The 22,888-nt window shown below is 41.0% G+C and overlaps 1 protein-coding gene across 11 annotated transcripts in view; it reads left to right on the forward strand.

Moving 5' to 3' along the window:
• The window catches only part of NHSL1 (NHS like 1), a 181,019-nt gene that overhangs the window by 127,820 nt on the left and 30,311 nt on the right, over nt 1–22,888 (forward strand). For all 11 annotated transcript variants that reach the window (XM_064708328.1, XM_064708316.1, XM_064708317.1 and 8 more), the window contains exon 3: nt 14,900–15,027. In XM_064708328.1, the coding sequence (XP_064564398.1) occupies nt 14,900–15,027 (128 nt within the window). The remainder of the gene's footprint in view (nt 1–14,899; nt 15,028–22,888) is intronic.

Genomic DNA, 22,888 nt, shown 5'->3' on the forward strand with positions numbered 1-22,888 from the left:
TGGGGTTTTTCTCTGGAGGTGCAGCTCATTATAAGAAAGAAGCTATTGATTACTACTACAATTTGCTAGTTAGCCATTTGTGTTAAATAGCCTGGCTTGTGTACCTGATGTAAGACTACTTGGTAATGAAGTGAGTTTCAGTTTCATGCTTTCAGGGTAGTAGTAACGGAGAGGAGAAACTGATGATACCTTCACCAGACATCAAACTGCTGACTTAGTGAATGCAACTCTGTTATTTATTTATTTGCTTATTCGTTTAACCTCAAGCTCTTTCCTTGAGCCATGTTTTGGTTTTCCCCTAAGAACAGTTTTAAAATAACTCCTTGCTGTTGCCTGGAACTGTCCTGAGAAGCTACAGCATGAGTAGTATTAAGAGAGGCACTGAGTAAAGTTTTATCAGTTTTACTGTGCTGTTGCTTCAACCAGCAGTGTGAAATCAGGGAGGCACTGGTGCCTTGGAGATTTGAGTTAAGAGTTCTGTACCCAGATCAGAGTTTCATTCAGTGTAAAAGCACTGTCAGAATTGTGACATAATTTTGAGAACTGCTGAACTGATTTTCCACCTGTTTCTTTAGAAAAACCAAAGTTTTCTAAAGCTTCTTTAATAGGTAGAAAGGAATTATGTGACTGTGAAGGAATTATGTGACTGTAAGACTGTAACACTACTTGAAGTAGTGTTATGAGCAGCACCATTGGGCTAGCATGGGGACTTCAGTTCTGCATGTCTTGGCCTTATGATAAAGCTTGCAGTTTGCCATCCTTTTGGTGTTTCACATTCTTTGGCTGAGGTAAACCTGGAGCAGTAGGACAGCTGTGTGTGACCTGCATGCTGTATGGGTGGTGGGGAAAGAATGACATGGATGACAAAATGCGCTGTATTCTGTGCAGAAAGTGGGATGAATTGCCTTTGTCTCCAAAAAACAGTGACAGCAAAGGGAAACTGGAAAGAAGTAGAACTAAAGCAAATATAGTTATTGGTTTAGGCTAAGTCAGAAGTTAAGCAGTAGGCATGTACAGCAGTGGAGAAATATGAGGGCAAAGGTATTTAATACAGCCCCGCTCCCCCTCCCCCCCCATAAATTTTGGGGGTTATGAAATAGTTTAAAGTTTTTGAGAATAGGTCAGACAAGCACTACTCAAAAGTCATTGTGTATATTTAATTCTATCTTTAGAGGAGATTGGGGAGGAAGAAAGAACTTCTGGTGGTCCCCTTGAACCTGATAACGAAGTCATGAGGACTAAGTTAGCCGCTATTGTTCAGACCATCAAAAGACAGATTTGAAAGCTTTCCAGTCCTGTTCTTGTTCACATTATGACAGCTGATGTTGTTGGTAGACAGCAGCTATAGCAGCTTGATTGAAGACTATTTATTTGTTTCTACACACGTGGCTCCCCTGTAAATGGAAAAGGAAGCAGAAAGCTTAGGTAACAAATAGCAATTCACATGTAGAGCACATTTAAATCACCTGTCAAATATCAAGTGTATAAAATCTTTCAAAATAATTCAAGCAAAGTATTTCTATGAAGGTGTCTTCACCCATCTAATAGTAACCAGATCATTTTGGCTGATCAACCAGGCATCTTGGCTAGCTTTTAAGACAGTGCAAGGGCAAACTGTTTGTTCTGGTACAATTTTCTAGGAAATTCTTTACAGTGTGTGGGCCCAATAAAAAAAAATCAATGGAAATAAATAAGAAGCTGTCTGTTACCTAGAATAAACTTCTAAGTACCTACCCCTTAAGAAGCAGAAGCTAATGTTGCTACTTAAATTGGTTTAAGGATAAAAAGTTAGAGATATTAAATAATCAGTATTTAAAGTGTCTTGAGAAAATTAAATACACCGTGTGCTGATCTCTGCATACTTTTTTGGGAAGCAGTGTTGTTTTTGTACGAGGAAAAGATCTTCTTAATTTTTGTGCAGCTGATTATTTTACTTTGTATATCATGTATTGGTATGTCCCCTGCTTATCAACACTATGGAAATGGATGCTGTATGTGACAGTAGATGTTGCATAGGGAGGTATTTTAGGTTTTTACCTATGAACTAGGCTTTTATCCTTTTGAAATTAAGGGGAAATACAGTGCTTTTCCTTTATGAAGCTACTTTCAAGTACAAGTGATGAGATCTTTCATTCAAATGTGTTCATAACTGAGGTAAAGCTATTTTAGGCATGCAGGTGCTCTGCTGCCCTCTGAAGTTTTAAAATGCAGTATTGTCCACTAACCTGAATTAGAAAATGAGGTGCCTGGAACCTGGAAAGTTCGCGAGGCCAGTCTGTCTATTCTTGAGACATATAACCTATATGCAACCTATATTGAAATTTAGAGTTGTTATTGGCTGAAACCAATGGCTTGATATATTAAACCCAGGCTGTGTTACTTCATTTTAAATGCAAGGTCTCTGTGGCTTACTGTGATGGCTTCAGCTGCACTTCAGTCATGGTGGTACCATTGCAATTTGATTTAAATGTTTAGAAAACCACGCAGTTCTTGGGTTGTGGTGATAGATACAGTATTTCTTCTTAGTGTTTTCTTTGCATTGGATAAAGCAAACCCTCATTTTCTTTGGGGAAGGAGCCAGGACCTTGGAGTGCCTGCTGAAGCAAAAGGAGTGAGAGGTACCATGCAGGATGCGTGTTTTCTTACCCTCAGGGCCAAGCTGCTCTGGCTGGCCTTTCCTGAAACCCTGTCCTATATGGCCTCTTCTTAAAGCTTTCACAGGCACTTCATGAAAGGTGTTTCCCAAAATACAGATGTTCAGATAGAAACAAAAAGGTATTAACCACTGAGGAGTCTTAATGTGAGTCTGTGCTTTGTGTCCCTTTTGTGTCCTAGGAAGTCATGAAAACAGGAGGTGGAGACGACAGATGGGCAGGAAGAGCTGAGGCTCTGCATGGGGCCAGGATCCTCAAATCAATCCTGTTCCTTGCTGTGTGCTCCGCTTCAAGGCTGAGGGACTACTAGACTTGGCTAGTCTCACGTTGCTCATGTCTGCTGAGTGTCTGGACTAGCACTGAGAGTCTGGTCTGGGCAGTAGCAGAGCTTGTGGGTTTGATGTTGTTCAGTGGCATTGTTTAAGAAAGCTGTTATCTGGCATTGTTTCTTAAGGCAGGCTGTTGTCTGTGCTGAAGGGCCCAGTGCCACATACTGCAGTGTTCTTGGTCCATAAGGCTGAGAGGTTCAGCAGGTAGGGGAGCACTGTAAACCAGCTCCCATCCCTGCATTGACAGATCTGGCTCCTTGCATGGTCCTGTTTGAGGAGCCAGTATCTGAGCAAGTCTCTGAAGTACAGTGGTCTTCAGCTGGGAGCACGGATGGAACAGCTGCAGTACATAGCAGTGACACAAATATTTGGCAGTAAAAGTAAATTGAGACTAATCCTCATTTTGTGGAGTGTGTTAGACTCTAAAATTGACCAGCAATAAGGCATGAAGCATGAAGATGGGGAGGAGATGCAGCACTGTTCTGTGTTGCTTTATTTAACTGCTTGGGGTGTATTTTAGGTGAGCCTGTTTACCTTCTGAGCAGGTTTGTGAAATCAACAGTGTGTTACAGGTGGAGGTCCAGTGTCCTAAAAGGAAAGCCTAAAGTTTAATCTGGAATGCATTGACCTGGGATAATATTTCAAGCTATGATGAAGAGAAGGAAGAGAAAAAAGAATTCTTACCATGTACCTGAACTCTTAGTTTATGTTATTTTTGAACTATTCTAAATTCTCCCTCAAACGTGGAAATATGTCAGTTGCAGTGATGGGAACCAGAGCAGGGCATGTATAGTGGAATTTCCAAGAGGCACTTCTCTTCCAGTTCTGCAATTAGCAATGTAGAGCACTTTTGATTTAAGAAAAAAAAAAAGTGGGGGGAGTACAGTCTCCACTGCTGTGTGTTGTCAGTTTTTCATGAGGTGGGAGATGACAGGCACAAAGGGCAGGGATGGAATAACTGTACTGATGTTAAAGGTCAGACACAGCTAGGCTGAAATGGTACCAGGCTGTTAGGAGATATCCAGCTCCTGAAGAGAGTTGTGGGCACTCTCTGCACTGTTGAAGTTGCAGATGAGGGCAGTTTCTTGTCACATGCTTGCTGGTCCCTGCCCAGACTGGTTGTCCATTCTATCAGATAACAAGGTGTCAGATATGTACTGAGGAAGGTGTTGCTGTAAGTAGTGGGAGCAGTCCACACACTGACTTTCATACCCCTTTTCAGTCTGTAGCTGCTGAAAGTTCCTGCACAACTGCCTGTGCTTTGTGCCCTCCCCCCAGGGTAATTGTGTTGATTCAGGCTACGTACATAATATAGGGCTCGTTGTTCCAATGCCTGCGATGATTCATTTATTATCTCATCTTCTGAAGAGCTGGATTTGGCCGACTCTGGCTTCTGTTTAGCTTTGTTGGCCAAATTCAAGGAATGTATTTAAGCAGCAGTGATTGAAACACTTGATTTGTTTTCCAGAAGACATCTGGTTAGCATTGTCAAATAAAACAGGATTTAAGTAGTTAGTCATAAAGCCTCTATTATGTCTTTCTTCAAGACCCTCCAGACAGGTATGTATTTAGCCTTTGTTTTCTCAGTGCATCTGGCAGATCACTGTTCAGATGAGCAATATTAGGGTCAGACCTACTAGTCGATAATCCTCCTGAGAAGATTATGGACTTAAAATAATCTTATGTTTCATTAAAGAGCTGCAAAATAAGGAGAAACCACTTCATATTGATAATAGCTCTGGTTCAGGTTCAGAGAGATGTCAAGATGTAAACTCCCTACCAACTGGAAACCTTAATGAAGTAAAAGGCCATTAAAGGCTAGGAATAGACCATATGTTCCTGAAAGGCTGTGGAGCTATAAAATCAAAAAATAGAAATCAACCTATTTTTCATTATTTTGGTTTCAATTGTCAAGTTACTATCAGAGCTTCTGCTCATGTATCCTGCTTTTTTTACTGTTACTGAATTAATTCACTGTACATCTGTTGATGGTTTTGGCCAAGTTCCATACTCCAGCTGCCCTTTCTAATAAGGAATTTCAAAAAGGAAATACTCAAGCGAAACAAAACAGAATTTGACCAAGAGGCTGCGCTGCATGTGTGTGAAAGCTGGTCTTGTGCTGCAAAATTGAGCTACTTGGAAGCATCTAGGTGGCCTATTTTTAGGTTTGGTTTATATAGTGCAGTGCTGAGTGTAGAAACATAAAGAGTGGTTATATGTAGATTGATTGCATGATACACATGAGCAGTGAAAGCAATTCCAGTGAAAGGGCTTAAAGAAAATAATATTTCTTTCAGAGTAATACTGGTTTTTTTCCTAAACTAGATGAATGTTTTTCTTTAGGCAACTATACCTGACGGATTATTGAACCCATTTCAGATCCATGCCTTTAGTAAAAAGAATAAATTGAAACTGTTAACTCTCTGTAGCAGGTATTTAAATACTAGGTAGAGCAACTTCCATCACAAGGAATATTGAACTTTCAGTTGATTTCCTTTTTGCTTTTCTTCCTCCTTACTCTCTTAGATTTAGGATGTTATGTGCTTGTTGCCAGCATTTGAGATAGCTTTAAATTTAAAATGTCCTAGGAGGAAAAGCAGTGAAAAATCCCTTCATATTTTTACATTAGCTGTGTTCAGTTGTCTAAGAAACAGCAAATATCGATAAAAAACACTAGAGGAAAAGCAGGGCGTGTTATTTTAATGCAAGCATCAAAGATAGAAAAGGAAGCAAATACACTGTTATACTTAAGACATCTTGTCACCACTAAATGCAGTCATATAAGGCACTTGCAGAAATTCAAATTAACTTGAGACAAACAGTGATAATTATTTTGAGCACTCCCTAGTGACAGCTTGTTAACAAATATAATTTGCATTGGCTGTTGCATTTTGGTAGAGAAAGGTTTTCTCTATCGCTAAATCATGCAGATCACTTGGGGAATTAAAGGTTGGTATTAAATGTATTTGTTTTTTTTAAACTCCAAGAAAGAAGGGAAAGATCAACGTGTTTGCATTTACTTGACCCTGTTAACAGTATTTTGACATTTAAGAGTTCCTTTTAATATGGATCCTTCTTAAAGACTTGCATCTGATTTGGACCCTTGAAAATAAATCTGTGAGATTGCTTTCCTGTAATGTTGCACTTCCATGCCCCATCTTTGTGCTGTTTTAAGTGTCTGCACAGCTGAGCCCTGAAGCTGCTTGGAAGGGTGGGATTCCCAGCCCAGCTGGCCTCCAGTTACATGGCAGGACATGCTTCCCAACATTTGTGTGTATAGGGGGGAAACAGACCTAACATAAATACATTTGTTCACTTTCAGTAATACTTCTTTGAAGTCACCATGCCACATTGTTCTCTGTCACAGTCCAGCAGCCCTGTGTTAGCATTACCTTCATCCCACTGGAGCGCAAGACATCTTTGTTTCTGGGTATCTCTGGACAGCATCTGACCTTAAAAGCTACCTGTGAGGCTGGGCATGGCTACTTATTCGTGAGAGAGAATATGCAAAATAGTCTTTTAAAAAGTCTCAGGGACCTTTCTAGTTCTTACTCATTAAGTGAGACATCTTTGAAGAAAACAACAAAGTTTTGCTGATGATCTTTCTGTTTGTTTTGCCACGTGCCATGGTGCTTGTGGTGGAAATATGTTGGTACCGGTGTTCACTGTCTCTGGATTTTTCTTGGGCTTTTCTGTATGTACTGATAAAAGATATAGAAATTCCAGTATAAAACCGCATTCTGGGGCAAGGGATGGGAATAATAAGGAAGTTGGCTGGGTTGGCAAAGGCTGGTACTAGCCAGAGCACCTAACTGAGCAGGAGTTTTTTCAGCTGGGTGGCAACAGTACTCCATCTGTTGAAATCCCTGACCCCTTTAACTGGGAGTCTGAACAAAATATGGTGCACTGGATATATCACAGCTGAAGTTCATGAACTTGCTTTGCAGTTAGCATTGGTTACAGTTCAGTGGTTGCACAAGTGCATCATTGCTGTGGCTTTACAACATATTTTAAAGCTTTGATATGGAAGCAGTCTCTGTGATAGTCAAAGTTCTGCAGATGATATGGGGATTTATACATTTAAAGAAAATGGGACATGATCCAAGCTGAGTGAATTTTTGGGAGGAATGTGAAGTGGTAGAGGCAAGCTGTCTGCTGCATATTTAGATCCAGAGACAAAAATAGGTGCTGTGTTGGAGTTAAATTGAGCTGCTTTTTTTGAAGTCATGTTTAACTTGAGATATTTGTGAGAAACAAGATTGCCTTTGTACAGCTGAGCTTTTATATAGCCTGTCTCATCTACACACAGAGAACTCTGCATTCTTAACCCCAGTTTACAAATGAGGGAACCATAAAGAGGCACAGAGTGAAAGGTAGTAATTTCAGTTAGATTTACTAACCAAAGAAACCTTTGAACTAGGGTGTCTATTTTAATTATAGTCCCAGGCATAATAATTCTCAACAAGCTCTTTATCTTGGAAAGTTACCTCCCTGAAATTCCCCACTTAACTGCATATTCGAGTGTTACCTTGGTTTTATCCCTGTCTTACCACAGTGCTGTGAGCAGGCAGAGAGGCAGCCATGCCTTTTGAAGAGGTCCTGGTTCAGTGCTCAGATTGTGTGTTGGTGCTTAGCCCCAGACCATATGACAGTCCCAAACAAAGCACAACTCTGGCTTTTACAGGGGACAGTCTTTTGCGTAGTGTTCTGAGAACACCATTAGGAAGCTGAGATTTAGCCTGTGCCCACCTCATCTGTAAAAAACTTAAATTTGTATCTAAATGAAAAATACTTTGAACTTGCTAAAGCACATCATCCATAGAACCCTCTTAGGTTCTCTTGCCCCTCATGAGAAGGCCTTGCAGCAGTGGACCCAGCCCCAGCCATTACTGGCGTGGTGATGATGAGAGTTTTGGCTTCTCAAGTTCTTCCTTAGTTGGATTTATCCTGAGTGCCTTTCTGTGTATTCCTATGCTGCAGGCAGTGTGTACATAGCTGTTTGGACTCTGAATTTAGGAGGCACATACATGAAATTTAGATCATGCCCTGTCTGACTGCAGGAAGGAAGTCCTTGCCTGGATCTAACCCGCCGTGATTTGCTCAGATGCAGCAATGCCGGCTTAGAAATCCTGGTCTTCAACACCCACACCTGTCTGTCACAAGCCCACCAGATCTTAGTTGTCTCAACTCTACTGGAAAAACAAATTCAAAGTCTCTAGCAAGTAATTTAAAATTATACGCTGTTACTTCCCAGTGGTGAAAGTAATTTCTTTTAAAACCAAAAATATTGATACTTTGATTATTAAAGTGCAGTGTCACCTGTAAAGTAAGAGGTAATTTTGAACAGTTTGAGTTTACAAGACAAATGTATACTGTACTGCAGTCTGTCTGGTTTTAGGTGAAATTTTGAAAAGCTACTTGTAAGACAGTGTTTGTAGTCGTGACTAGGGAGGAACATGGTTTGGGGATATTTACAGAAGAAGTTAACTACAGTGTCTTTGAAGGCTGAAAAAAAAAAGGTTTCTGGTCCTGGAGAGTAGAGTGGTTTTCCAGTGATATTTGCAGAGAATGGATAAATGTGTTTTAATATACTAGTCAGCAGATTTATTTCTCTGGTTGACAATTTAGCTGACTTGAGCAGTTAATAGCCTCTCCGTAGTAAGAAAAAGAAAAAAAAAAAAAAAAAGAAAAATACAAGTTCCAACATGAAAGGCTCTGCCAAGAAGTCACTCAGACTTCAGCTGAGATAGTTTTTCAAGCATGCAGATGAAGCTGTCAGCTTGTCACATGTCCCTTCTTGCTGACAAGGAGACAGCAAGAGGTGATATAAAAGTAATTGATGTGTGTGCTGGTCTTTCCCCTTTCTACATTTGTACCTGGGAGTTTTTTGTTTCAGCAGCTAAGCCAGGCAGGCAGCCCATCTGCTCCTGGTCCGACTTACATGTTATTTTAATCTCTTTGGATTTTACCAGTTCGTCTTGAGTTCCAGGTCTTGTTCTTGCATACAGGGCAAATTTAGATGTTTCCAGGATATAATTTTCCTGTCTTTTTATTGCTTGACCCATGCAATTGGATGGGAAGTTGTTCCAAACTAATTGGAGCTATTAAGATGTCTGAATAACTTTGATGCCAAGTTTCTAAGTTTATACTAGTCAATATCATGGTACTTTAATTCTTTAGCTAGTACCTTTTCTGATAACTAATAAATATTTAAAAATGTGGATTTTAGTTTTTTAATATTAGCCTCTTCAATATATGCTTGTGAAAGTGTGCCTGAGTGTGTACATGTGGATGTAGACAGCTACAGAGCTTAAGGCCTGATCCTGCAACAGTCATGTGAGCAGTGTTTGCTTACAGGAGTAATCAGAGTAATCCCATTAGGGCTGATTTAATGAGTGATGGGTGCACTTTCCGGCCTGAGACGTGAGGGACTGGTCCAGGATGGTGGCATAAATCTGTGGCTCTGTGCCCTTGCTGGGGCTTTGCCTTAGGGAGAGGTCTCGGGCTCAGACGGGCTCTAGCCATGGAAGCCAGCACCTGGAGGCTTTTCTCCCTGCAGACAGGTACATATGGGGCACAGTAACACTGACAGGCAAAATAATTGTTTTAGGAAGAGGCTTGTTAAAAATAACACTTTTGCACAGTTCATTTACAGTAAAAAAATACAAAGCACAACTTCTGAAAAGAACTGAATCCATGTCGCCCTGACCAATTCTGCTTCTGACAGGGTAATGCATTTTCCTTCATAAAAACTTCAGGATATGGCAACAAGTTTTATGGCTAGGAAGCTCAGCATGTACCAAACGTTACCCAGGTTGGTTAAAGGAGAGGAAAAGAGCCAGTGCATCCGGTCCCCTCCCAGCAAACCCAACCTTCCATCTGTCGTGGCACGGTGTGGCATGTAGGTCTGACAAGGTAAACGTTAATCCTGCTTTACCATGGTAATTCCATGTCAGACGAATTACTGAGGTATCAGTGCTGTGCCTTCTGTTCACTCCCGTGATTTGCGCCTCAAATTGTCATGCGAGAATATGATTTCAGTTGTTGGAAAAGCAGGAAATTGCCTCTGTGTTTGAGACTTGTGTGTGTTGCCGACTCAGGGGCACATATGAGTTCCTTGTATGTAATAGAGAGAGCTGGGCTGAGAGGCCTCAGAGGTAATTTCATACCCTTGGCCTGACAGTCTGTCACAAAGGCCGTAAGCTTTTATATGGAGAGATGGAGTTATTCACAACAGTGCTGAATTCTGTGCCATGGCTCGAAGCTCTGGTGCAGAATTGCATATGGCTGGTTGAGCCTTTGCTCTCGGTTTGCTGCTGCAGGTACCTGCCTGTTCCTCAGCTTATTTAGCAGGAGGGAAGAGAGCAGAGATGAGTGATGCACAGGACATGTCCCCAGCATGCTTCTGTCTGATGCCAAGATTTGGCAAAGACTGCAATACTGCAATCCTAAGGAAATATATGAATATCTGGGTATATAGCAGGGACTTGGGCATGATTGTATCGGGCACTGACAGCTTAAACACATTTGCTTTGGTTGTGTCTCCCAAAGCCTGTTGTAATAACTGTGGAAATGATGAAGGGGCCCTTAAAAGGGCTTCATCTGCATTTCCCACGTACTTTCTTCATGCTTAACTAAAACTACCCTGTGAACAGCAAAACATAAGGAAAAGTTTCAGGAAAGATTTAATTTTTTAGGAAAGGTTTCACTTGTACCATGTAAGTGGAAAGAAATTATTATATAATCTAATGAGAGTAATTTTTGAGCAGTACTTCTAATACAGAGGAGGTTCCGAAATTTAATGTATCACTAGTATGGAAGGAAAACAAGAACAAATGTATGGTTTCACCTAGCCAGAAAAGCACTTGCAGGACAGCAGAAGGTGACAGGCAATGTCCCTATGCACTTGGCCTCAGAAGCAATCAGTCAGGAGATGAAGGGGAGGGAAGTAGCTTCAGACTTTTGAATTGTGGCAGTACCCAGTGCAGCCACCAATTGCAATTGCCAACACACTAACACCTTCCTGATTTTCCTGGAATTAGTGTTTGTGTAAGCAAAATTGGTTCATCTGGGGCATAATCATATTGTTGCACTTTCAGATCAGATTCATGTGAAAATGATGACTTGGAGCTTGCCTGCAGCATGTGCTGCAGATCTGGGCTGGTGAGCACACCCTCAGGAGCAGGTGTTTGTGTCCTGCCTGATGCAGCATCCTGGGTTTCCACCTGGCAGTTCTTTGGTGGAAATACGAAAAGCTGTGCATGGTTTTGAATGTTGTGTAATGTGGGAAATGGCAGCCAAGAGAGTGTATGTCCCCGATTCAACTGGTGCTAATGTATTGTCATGCTTTAAAATGAAGATTTTTAATAACTGGAACTGGATGGATCCTTCTGTTAGCTTGTCAGCTTCAGTGCAGACATCTCTGAAATAACGTGCATAACTGTGAGAACTTTTTCAGTTAGTGTATAGTGCTCTTCTCTGTTTGGGGCTGTCAGACTAGCACAACGTATTGTTCCTTTGGGAAGAAGGGAGGCTTTCCAAGAGTAAGTATCTGGAGTGTTTCCTAGAGTAAGTATGTCTCGCTTCTTCATTGTTTTTTTTTTACAAAAATAAAACCCCTATATCTGAAAAATATTAACCTCATTAATTACAGGACACTGTGCGTGCCTCTAGTAAGAGTAAGGAGATGGAGGGGAGGAGCCTCTAGCTGGAACAATTTTAGACAGCCGTTGCCCCCCTTGGTTTGGCAGCATCATACCTTCAGTCAGGTGCCATGTGTGACCTTGTGTTGTGCTTGTAGGCTGTTGCACCATGGAGTAAAACATGTCTGCCTAAAGCCTCTGGTGAGGTTTGTTGGCCTTGGGTGCCATCCACAGTGTGTTTCCTGCTGTGCTGCAATACCTACAGTTACAGTACATAAAAAGCTGTTCTTGGGGACAAACCACCTTTTTCTTGGTTGCACCTAGCAGTTTTTGGCAATTTTGACTTCATCAGCAATAACCTCTGAAGTTACGTGGATTTTGTGTTGTGGACAGTGGGAGGTTGTGAGCTTGATAAGCTGATAGGTTGTTACTGATAGTCCACTTGAGCTTCTGATGGAATTGAATCTTCAGCATTGATTTCCTTAAGTTTTTGGAGCTTTTCTGGGCTTCATGAGGTGCACTACTCATAATCTTCACCCTCTTGGCTAGGAAAATAAATAAGGTCAAGCAATTAATATTAGAGCATTCATCTGTCACGCTCCAGAGGAGCCTGTCACCTCCAGAAGAGTCCTGTGACAACTGTGACTCCATGGGAGACCCACACTGGAGCAGGCTCCTGACAGGCCCTGAGAATCCATGGATAGAGAAGCCCAAGCAAGAACAGATCTGCTGGCAGGACTTCTGACCCACGGTAGGGAACCCCCACTGAAGCAGACTGTTCCTGAAGGACTGCTCCCATGGGACAACCACTGCTGGAGCAGTTTGTGAAGAATTGTAGCTCATGGGAAGGGTTCATATTGGAGAGTTTTTAGAGGACTGTCTCCCAAGGAAGGAACTCCACACTGAAGCAGGGGAATGACCTCCCTGAGGAGGAGGTAGCAGCAAGAACAACATGATCAACTGACCATAACCCTCATTCTCCATCTCCCTGCGCTGCTGAGTGCGGAGGAGGTAGACAGTTGGGAATAAAGTTAAGCCTGGAAATGAGGGGAGGAGTGGGTGGAGTGTGTTTTTTAGGATTTGCTTTACTTCTCATTAGCATACTCTTATTTTGATTGGTAATAAATTCAACCAAGTCTCCTAAATCAAGACTGTTTTGCCTGTGGTTTTAACTGGTGAGTGATCTCTCCCTGTCCTTTTCTCAGTTCATGAGCCTTTTGTTATATTTTCTCTCTCCTGCCCAGCTCTCTTCAGAGGAAGAGAGTGATAGAGCAGCTTTGGTGGGCATCTAGCCCAGGTCAGACCACCACAGGATTTTTTTGGGGGCGTGCCATGATGTCTGGTGTCAGAGAGTGTCAGGAGTGACCAGCAAAGACTCTAAGCCTCAGTCCAAAAATGGGAGGAAAAATAATGGCATTCTTATGCACCCCTTAGGTTGTATTCATGTTTGTTGGCGGTGATTAATGATTCCTCTAAAGGTAAAAGTTGCAGTGTCTTAAGTTGACAACTTTGCGTGTTAACCGTGCTACAAGTTGATGCGAGTCTTTGGGCTGTCTTGCTCTGCCACAGTCTGTTTAGCCTGTTCATTTGTAGCTGAAACCAACAAACAACCCATCAGGGTGCTCACATCTGTGAGTGTTATGTGCTGGATCTGGCTGGATCCAGTACCAAATTTGGAATGGTGATGGAGGAATTTGCTTTGCTGTGGTTGCTGACAGTCATTTTTCAGCCCCCCCTGAAGTACAGCAACAGCTTGCCAGATGTGCACGATGTCAGCATGCTCACACATGTGGAATGGGTAAACAGGGTTTCCAGCCGTCTGATCTTCAGACACAGCCATTGATTTGGATCTCAAAACCCACACTGCTGCTGGTCCTTGAATGGAGAGAGAAGAAAAGGTTCCTGTCACACTGCCCTTTTGGACACATTAGGGATACATAGGCAAGGACATACGTTCTGCACCAATGGAAGTGGCTGGTTGTCAGTGTAAGCTTGCCTCCTCAGTGTCCATGTGCAGATACAGGAGAGTCCTTATTGATTAAATCCTCACAAATCTGTGGTTCCTGTAGATCAGTTAACCTGTCAGCACAAATCCTCCAGACCTTGGTGTCAGAAGCATCTGGGCATAACAGAGGTCATGTATGCTGGAGATGCACATTGTAAGTCCACCTAATCATTTGCCAGGCAAAAGCCTCTCTAAAACCTTGCCCTTGGTATAAGCACTGCATCTTTTCTATTTTAAGGAGTATTCAGAAGATCAGGATAGGCAGACAGATAATATAATCACAGAAAGGCCTTCTCCAGCAAGTGATGATAGAAGTGCTTTGTGTTGTGATAATGCCTATGTATTGTGCAGAAATTTCACTTCCTTAAATGGAAATACACCAAATACTTAATTTTTCTCTTGCTTTCATCATCTTTAAGCAGATTCAGATATCTGTCTTTGAAAGTGTAAAGCTAGCTGGTCGAATGAGTTTGGTTGCTGCATCTTGAACATTTAATTTTTCCTTATGCTCTGGCGTCTGTTATTCTTTAGCACAATCACGCTGAATATCAATTAGGAGACAGGAGGATGATTGTGGAAAACTTGGTGAGGGGGATGCTATGCTGACTGGAATTTTGGCTATTGTGAGTGGGGATGCATGTCTGCTCTGAGCACTTTCTGAACTTTAGAAACTCTGTAGTATTAAACTACGTGTGCTCTGCAGCAACACAAGATTTTGAGATCCCTGTGATTTGCATTCCTCTTTGCAAAATCAGAGTAAATGGTCTCTTCCACGTTCAGGAAGAGAAGACAAGTGGTCAGTGCCAGAGTTATTTAGCAGATGGCGCTTGAGTAGTGAGCAACATCATCATCATTTCAAGTGTAAGGCATATAATAGATGTCTACCGGCCCGGCAAATGAGACCCCTGGAGTTACTCTCATGCATCCGTCTCCCATCCTGCAAGATGCTGCCATCTGTCAAGACACCGAGCCAGGCCTCACTTAAATAAATAAAGAAATCTCTTTCGCCCTTCTTTCCAAAGCACTTGCCATCGCCTGGGTTAATGCGCTCTGTGTGGGCTTACGTATGTCACACATGTGAGGGAGGAGGAAACATAGATACAAATATGAGGGACGCGCCTTTGGGTTCTGTCACTTGGGGCAGGCAATGTTAATGCATGGTACACCTTTTCAGAAGAACATTCAGTACTTAAATGCCATTGAACACCAGGCATAAGCAGTAATGGCTCTTGCCATGATTGAACCTCCTGTTTCTCTTCCTTTTGGCAGAGTGTGATAAGCTGCGGCGGGATGGCTACCGGAGCTCGCAGTATTACTCTCAGGGCCCCACCTTCTCCTCATCCTCCAGTGCAATCTGTGGAAGTTACCAGGATGATTATGAAGAAATTGAACAAAAGGTAATGGGGGGGAGGAAAGCGCTGGAAAAAATACTTGTGTGGTGCAGTGTAATTGCCTGCCGTAACACTGTTCAACTAAGGCAGGATTTTTAGAGGATCACAAAGACGTTTATTTCTTTGAATTGCAGTGACAGTAGTTCATCTGAATTTCATAGTGTCTTAAAACTCCCAATTTTACCCATGCAGTGATACACAGCTCCCACTGGCATGTTCAGAGTGTGAAAGAAGGGGTTTGGTAATGTTCTGGAGGGAAGACCAGAGCAAGGGTAGCTGCTAAGTTGCAGGAAGAGCTATTCAGCAGCCATCAGCATACTTGAATTGTAACTTGGATAGCTGCACACTTTGACTTGCTAATGGAGGTGGTTATTCAGTTAGGTAGGGGTTTTGTCCTAATGCATCACAACTGTTTAGTAAAGGCATCCAGAAAATGAAGATTGTCCAGTAAGTTGGGTTTATTGCCTTTCTTTCAGTTTACTTCATGATTTTCTTGCTTATATCCCCACATCTCAACTCTTAGAATCTAGAAATAAATAAAATAAAGAGAAGGAACAGTTGATCACAAGTTTTAAGAAAGTTATGAAGCCATATTGCTTTGTACATGAATTTATATGGATTTCAATTACAGAACTCCTAAGTTGTGTTACTGTTCTGAAGAAGAAAAGTTCTGCTCTCCTGCCTTTGTCTGTTGTGCCTGTAGGCTCTGAAGGAAAAGCTGACTGTGGTGTAGTGGTTTAGGATGTTACTGCTGGGGTGTGTGCCTGCCTAAAACTGAAATGCCAGAGCTCCTAGCATTTTCAAGATAGATATTTTAGAATACTTTGCCAAAAACAGCTCTTGCTTCGAGAGTGGGAGGATATCCTTGATTGTAACACAGTTTAATTTCTTTGAACTGTTACTAAACCATATGTCCCTGTGGTAACATGGACCAAATAACTTTTATCAACAAAATGTGCAGACCCTGAGAATGCACTTTAGTAGATACAGTGTTTTTGAGTTTTATCCTCCGTGGGTTTTAGTCACATAATAAGAGGTATTGTGGAATATGTAGTGTCTCTTGTCCAGGTGGTGATTGCATTTTATCTGGTATTGGCAGGGAATGTCAGAGCATCTTGTTTAGCTGTGTGTGGTATGTACTGGCAGTGAGCCGAGAATGTAAAGCACATTCATACTGTGGAATACATTATAATGGTAATTTGCAAAACCTTGCTGAGATCACTGGAATTATGATTTCCAATGGGGAAAGTATTAACACCTTGTTTGTTGCTATTAATGTCCTGCACATAAATGCATACATATATGCCATCAGCTTGTCCTGGCCAGTGCTGTGCAGCATATAACCATCTGCACATGTAAAACTAATGTAACATTTAAAAATATAAGTACACTTTTCTTTAAACAATTTGCATGACAGTATATAAGCATGGGTGGGAATTCTTGGAGACTGAGAGCTGTCATCCTTTCTTGGTTAAGGGTTTTTTGAGTGTTAACATAATGTGTTACTAACAATTTCTGTGCATTCTGGAGAAAATTAATGCAACTAAGTATGCTTTAAATATAGGATAGCACTTCCATTTCAAATTGGAATAGGTTCCTTTAAATATTGTAGCTGAAAGGATGATTCAGAGCTGTGGAGAAAGATAGCTGCCAAACTGACAGTCTTGGCTGTTACTGATTATCTCAGAACCTTTGCCTTAACCCTGCCACTCTTATTTCCAGCTCACAAAGACATAAATTTCTTGTAAACTGTAGCGTGATTCTCCATTAATATTGTATAACTTTCTTTTTTGTGGAATTTTTTTGACCAGTATCTCTGTTTAATTGGCACTTTTTTTTTTAATGCTGTAAATGTTTGATATTTCTTTAGAAGATTGCTTACTTTCTTTAGAATGTTTACCACAACAAATTTCTGACCTTGAATTATTGTCCTATTGGTAAAGAGCCAAGTAATTCTAATAAGTCTTATGCCTTGAGGGGGTTGTATTTCAGCTGTCAGGAGAGTTCTTTGGTAACGGTGTGGAACTGGGGTCACCAAAAATCCTGTGATTCAAAATGTGAACTCCTTATTGCTAGATGAAAGCTTTGTTGTCTATTTAAAGCAAAAAAGCCAACATTTAAATTCTGTGCTTGCAGTGTTTAATAATTGAAATTTGAGAACAGCAAAATAATGATGGGTGGATGAATACCTCGTTACTGTTCATAAACTTCTCGGTTGATATAATTGCCAACTTACAGCAAAAAAGAATGAGTGATATCACAAAGGAAACCAGCTTTCCCTGTTATTTTTAATCTGCTTCTAAAACTAAAAACCATAGCCAGATATTCTGCTTGTCTGTCTACAATGGAGACAATATGAAACCATTGTTAGGTGTTGATCCACAAGCATTTTCAGGTTTTGTGGAGGTGGATGTCTGTCAGCAGAGGACCACCAAGCACGTTGGTTCAGCATCTTGGGAAGTGTCTAAGATAAGCAGAACATGTGCTGTTCCAAAGGAAAACCACTAAGGAGAAGCAGGCCCAACTCAAAAATGAATGAACAAAATTAGAAAACATAGAAAGCTGGAGTCTCTTGAGTGGAAGTTGATATAAAATAAAGTGTTTGGATCTGCCTTTTTAATGTTGATTCTTACAAGTTAGATTAATGGAGCTCAGGCCAAGCTCCAGTGTAGTACTGATCCTAATTGAGTTTGTTGGTGATTAAATTGGTTTACCTGGATTTTACATCTCAATACTGTGACCAGTCTTCTCCTTTCTCATATCTTACATGCTGCTGTTGGTGACAGAGCTTGGGAGCTATTCCTGTCCTTCAGTATTACTCTGTTTTACCAGTGTGAAAGATGTTTTGAAATGTCACATTCAAACTCCAGTTCTCCTTATGTTCTGAAATGTATGCTTGTGTATATTAACTGTATTTGTCTTTTGTGTGGTTTTTTTCTTACTCTTTTTTCTTTCCCTTTTTACCACTCATTTTCTTTGTTTCTTTTTGTCTCACTCAACAGTCTAGTCTGTTAGACTGCATCTCTCAATCTTGCATTAGCACCTGCTGTAACTTGGTTCCCTGGAAAAACAAGGTACTTTGCCCACAGGTGGGACCATCCAGCTGCCATATCTGCAGCTTGATGTTACCTGTAGTATTTAGCCTATATGCAGTCTTTTTCTGCTCTTAGCCTTCAGTTGTTACCTGCTGCTTTTTTCTGCTTAGAAAAAAAAAAACAATTAAAGAAGAGTCCCATGCCAGGTTTGCTTCTTCTGTGTTCCTCTGTACTCCTTTTTGTCCACAGTGCAGTAATCCTGTATTTGCTCGGTTCACAGAGTTTTTTATTCCCTTTTTTGTCTATTAACATTTGTCTCCTTTGAAACCCCTCCCCAAATGGGTGTTGTGTTTTATTTAATTGGCTGCTTCATTGGCTTTTAATTAGCCAAGGAAAAACTCTACAAATTTGGAGGAATGTGTCTTTCTTGAATGATAAATGTGAACTACAGAGAATACCTACTCCCAAGCATGCAGTATTGCACATATTATTTCTTTATTCCATTTATGAAAATGTTTGTGCACTCAAAATTCATGGTGTTTTTCCCTGCATCATGTCATTTGGCTTAGGAACTTTGTTTTGCTAGTTATACTTTGGGTGAAGAGACACGACACTTCCCTTATTGGAGGACAGGGGGTGTGGGATGGGGTGAGAGTGTATTTTTGCCTCTGTGATCATCTGAACTGTTAGTTATCTCTCCAATTTCTGCACTAAACTGTTTAGTATCTTAAGTAGAAACAAGTGCTCTAACTGTACTGATTTGAGAAAGTCTAATGCAAAACTTTACTTGCTGCTAAGAGGAGGTAAAGTTGGGCACTTCAGTTTTGGAGGTGGGAATGCTAAAAAGCCCTGAGGTGTAAGGTCTGGCAGAGCTGGAGATGCCTCTGGGTGCTGGTGTCCTCAGGTGGCCTCCCTGCCCCTCTGTTGCAGTTGCATGGCACTGCTCTTGTAAGCAGCACATGTATTTTGTACCGTTTACAGGGGTTTGATTTTTTAAAATACTGTGCCATTTACTGAGCTGAAACAGCTGCTCATAACACATGAAATGCCAAAGCATAAGGAGGTGAGTACAGAAAATTTTGAACAAAGAAAAGAGGGTAATTCTTTGCACACTCAGACTGTACATAGTAAGGGGTAAATTGTGGGTGTTGAAGGTTTACATGAGTTTAGAAAGCAACTGGGCCAGGACTCCATCCAATGCTGAGAGAATATTCAGGAAGAAGTATCTGCTCTGTGCATCCTCAGATTTAAATTTTACCTTGATACAATTCATTGGTCTTTATCTTAAGGCAAATATTAGATAGGCTTTTAGAGCTCCAAATAGTACTGCTCTTGTGGTTTTTATCCCATTACAACAGAGAAGAGGAGGAAGAAAATAACATTTCTGCAGTGCTTGTTTCATAGTCAGTAATTTCACTGACAAAATTTCTTTCCTTACTGAGACACAATGAAGGGTATAAAGTTAAGAATTTAGTACGATAGCAGTGCTGGCTAGTGCAGCTGGAGATGTGTGTGTAGAAGTAATAAAATGGAATTGTCTGTGAAAACTGAGGGAACTAGACTGGTGACCTTGGTCTAGAGGACATCGAAAAGAGTCAATGACTAATTCATCTAAAGTGTAAATTCATGTAAATTTATAATCTGGCAGTGTTCCATGAGACAGTGTGAAACCCCATGGGTTGAATTAGGCATGTGAAGTGCCATTCTCAGTTGGCTAGGTTTGGATCTTGGGCTTCTTTTCCCTGTTATTGGTTGTCTTGATCCCTTGGTGTTGGAAAAATGTCCCTTGAAGCCATCAAACCTAATAAGACACTGGAGGCAGAAATATGATGTTGGCAAATATAATAGACAGCTGAACTCATATGGCTGCTGCCTGCAACACTGATTTTTTTTCATTTATTTTGTTTTTCTGATAAATTATGATTTTAGAAGTGATTTTAGTAGACAGGATAAATGGCATGACTAGAAGTTTGAAGTCTCTTTGCTGAAAAGTAAAATTTGGATGGATTAAATTCTCCTGGAGGTTCCATCCTTTTGTAGATACTGTAGCATAAATGCCTGTTATATAAAAAAGATTTAAAATAAACAGATTATTTAGGCAGAGAGTGCTGCAAGATACATAGCATAAACTCATTTGTCATCTGGGACCTCTCAAATAGCATGAAAGTGCTGAGATAGTGAAACTCTTTTGTTGTATCTCAGCAGCTGAGTTGGCTGAGGGACAATATGTCAACAAGGCGTCGGAAAGGCTCCAGCTCACTGAGCCATATAGCTTGTCTATAGGATATTTATAGGCCATTTTTCTCCTGGATTCTTATTTTAACTCCCATTTGAAGGTTCATGCTTTTTCCCCCCTAGTGCATGTTTGTGGAAACACTGCAAGGTCCAAGGCTGCTGCTTTCACATCCCACCTTTATCCCTTACCATGTCCCTGCAAAAGAATGAATTCCAACAGATTTTCCTGTGGAGATGAGTGTAACAACCCATTCCAGGGATTTGGGCATTAAGACTGGCAGTAAAATTATTATGACTCAGAGATACTTTAAAAATGGGATAAGTTATGAACCTAGAGTTTATGATCAGCTGTGCCTCATTCTGCTTCCAGTGTAGCTGACCTGACTAGAGAAGACATTGCTGTCACACAGGAGCAATTCACTGCATCTTCCAGCAAGCTTCCGTGCTGTAAATATGGGAATATTTGCTAAAAATATGTAAATCTCATTTTCATCCTGATTAAAGAGGTGAATAATTTCTGTCTGAAGAAGGCTGAAAGATGAGTTGCTGCCTTCCTCTGTGTGTAATAAAGCTGTGCACAGCTTTGTCATGCGTATACCATTGTCACTGAGAGTACTTTGGAAAAAAGGATATAAGTAGAGACAGTCATGTTTCTTCAGGATCCATGGAAAATGTACCTACAGTTGAAATGTGAACACTTATGCCTACAACCAAAACCACTTCCATCTCTTCTACTGAATTATTTTGTGGAAGTATGTGTATGTGTGCTGTGTCAGTAGGTTGTTCTCGCTGACACTGCTTTGAACTCAACTGCACCATTGAGTTTTCAGTTGCTTTTCATTGGTTATATACTCATATAACCTCACTTATTTCTGTCTTCCTCCATCTGTCCCAAATTTTCTCCGCTTTTAATTCTACAAAATTTCTGATTGATGTTTCACATTCTTTGAAAAATTAGGATTCCCTTGTAGCAGATGCTTCACTTTTTCAGTTTTTCTGTTTGTGTACTGTAATAAAAAACCTGTTCTGCTTGGCTTGGGTAATATCTTTGGAAAGGAGGCATGGCTTTGTAACTAGTATCTCTGCCACTTAACGTACTGGAGTAGCCCTTGGAGACAGCTGAGACCTGGCGCTGAAGTGCAGTCTGAAGGTGACGCTGATGCTGATGGTGGCAAGCAGGCAGTGTATTTGAAGGTCACTGGTGCTCATCCTCACCCCAAACAAACTGCAAAATTGTGCTTCTCTTGGTCTCTCTGATTCAGGTGGACAAAAGCTCATTGTGGACCAGGGAAAGCAACACTTCTTTGCCTCAACCCTAGCTTACTTCGTCAAGTGCATATAAACATGCCTGCTGTGGCAGATGGGCTATCACCCCCCTGCCATGTTCCTTACAAACCCTTTCTCTCTCTCTCAATCACTTTTTAAACCTAACTGGGGGAAGCATGGCCGGGGAGCAGCTTTCCCTTCTTCAATGGCATGCCTGTCCCAAATTTCTTAAGTTAATGAAGGTGTTTATGAATTTGGGTAATTTGAGGTGGGAAAGTCCTTGTGTTTGTAAGTACATATATATGTGCCCACACTGTATGGCACATATATATGTGTATATGTAAACAGTGTATGGACGCACTCGAAGAAAAATGAGCACATGGTATTATTACTTGGGTTTAGAGCCTGTTAGAAACAGCTGAAAAAGTACTGGTGTCCTCCAAGAAGGTTGTATTGGTAGAACTGCCAGGGCTTTCACTGGGCTGAGCCCTTACCTACAGAGCAGTATCTATCCCTTCCACAGCCTCTGTAGGAAGAAAATTCAGGGCTGTCAGAAATTGATTATTTCCTTGAAGAAAAGCTACCATGTTTTAAAGTGGGGTTCCAAACCACAGAATAATATTAGTAATGGTTTCATTGCCTGAAATGTTTTTTTCAGAGTTGCTTGAACAGTTTCTACTTTTCTCTTACTTTTTGCCTGGAAGTGGCTTTTATTTTCTATTTATTAAAGTGTTGGACTGTGTCCTAAAGAATATAGAGTCAAAGCATAACAGAATGAATAAATGGTTATTTATTTATTTATAAACAGTGGGAACTCCTCATAGTAACAGGAAGAAAATTAAAATCAGAAATGATAAACAGATGTTGTAGCCCAGTGTTTGGGCATGTCTTTTGTATAGCACTCAGGTACAAGAGAAAACAGATCACTTATTCTGAACACCCACAAGAATAAAAAATCCATCTGTTATAAATAGCTGTGATGTTTCCTTCCATGCCTGTGCAGCAGTGAGGGGGGAAGAGGCAGTGGCCCACTACTGACAACTCTGTTCTGAGTAGTATTTGACTTTCCGAAGGGAGAGAGTAATAGAGAAAAGAGGGGGGTAATTCTGGTCTGGTGGTAGGGAGGAAGGTCCCAAAGCAAACTCCTCTGAAGCAGAGGAGTCGGCAGGTTGGAGAGAAATCTCTGCTAGGGCTGCAAATGCTGTGTAGCTCCTCTTCCATGTGCTCTTTTTTGTTTTGTTGGGGGCAGGAGACTGTGATTGGTTTTTCTCCAGGTTTTCCTTCCTCACCTGTTTCTGGGATTCCCTGGAGTGCCTTGCTGCTTCTCTCAG

The sequence above is a fragment of the Zonotrichia leucophrys genome, chromosome 3 (assembly GCF_028769735.1).
Source record: "Zonotrichia leucophrys gambelii isolate GWCS_2022_RI chromosome 3, RI_Zleu_2.0, whole genome shotgun sequence".
Lineage (NCBI taxonomy): Eukaryota > Metazoa > Chordata > Aves > Passeriformes > Passerellidae > Zonotrichia > Zonotrichia leucophrys.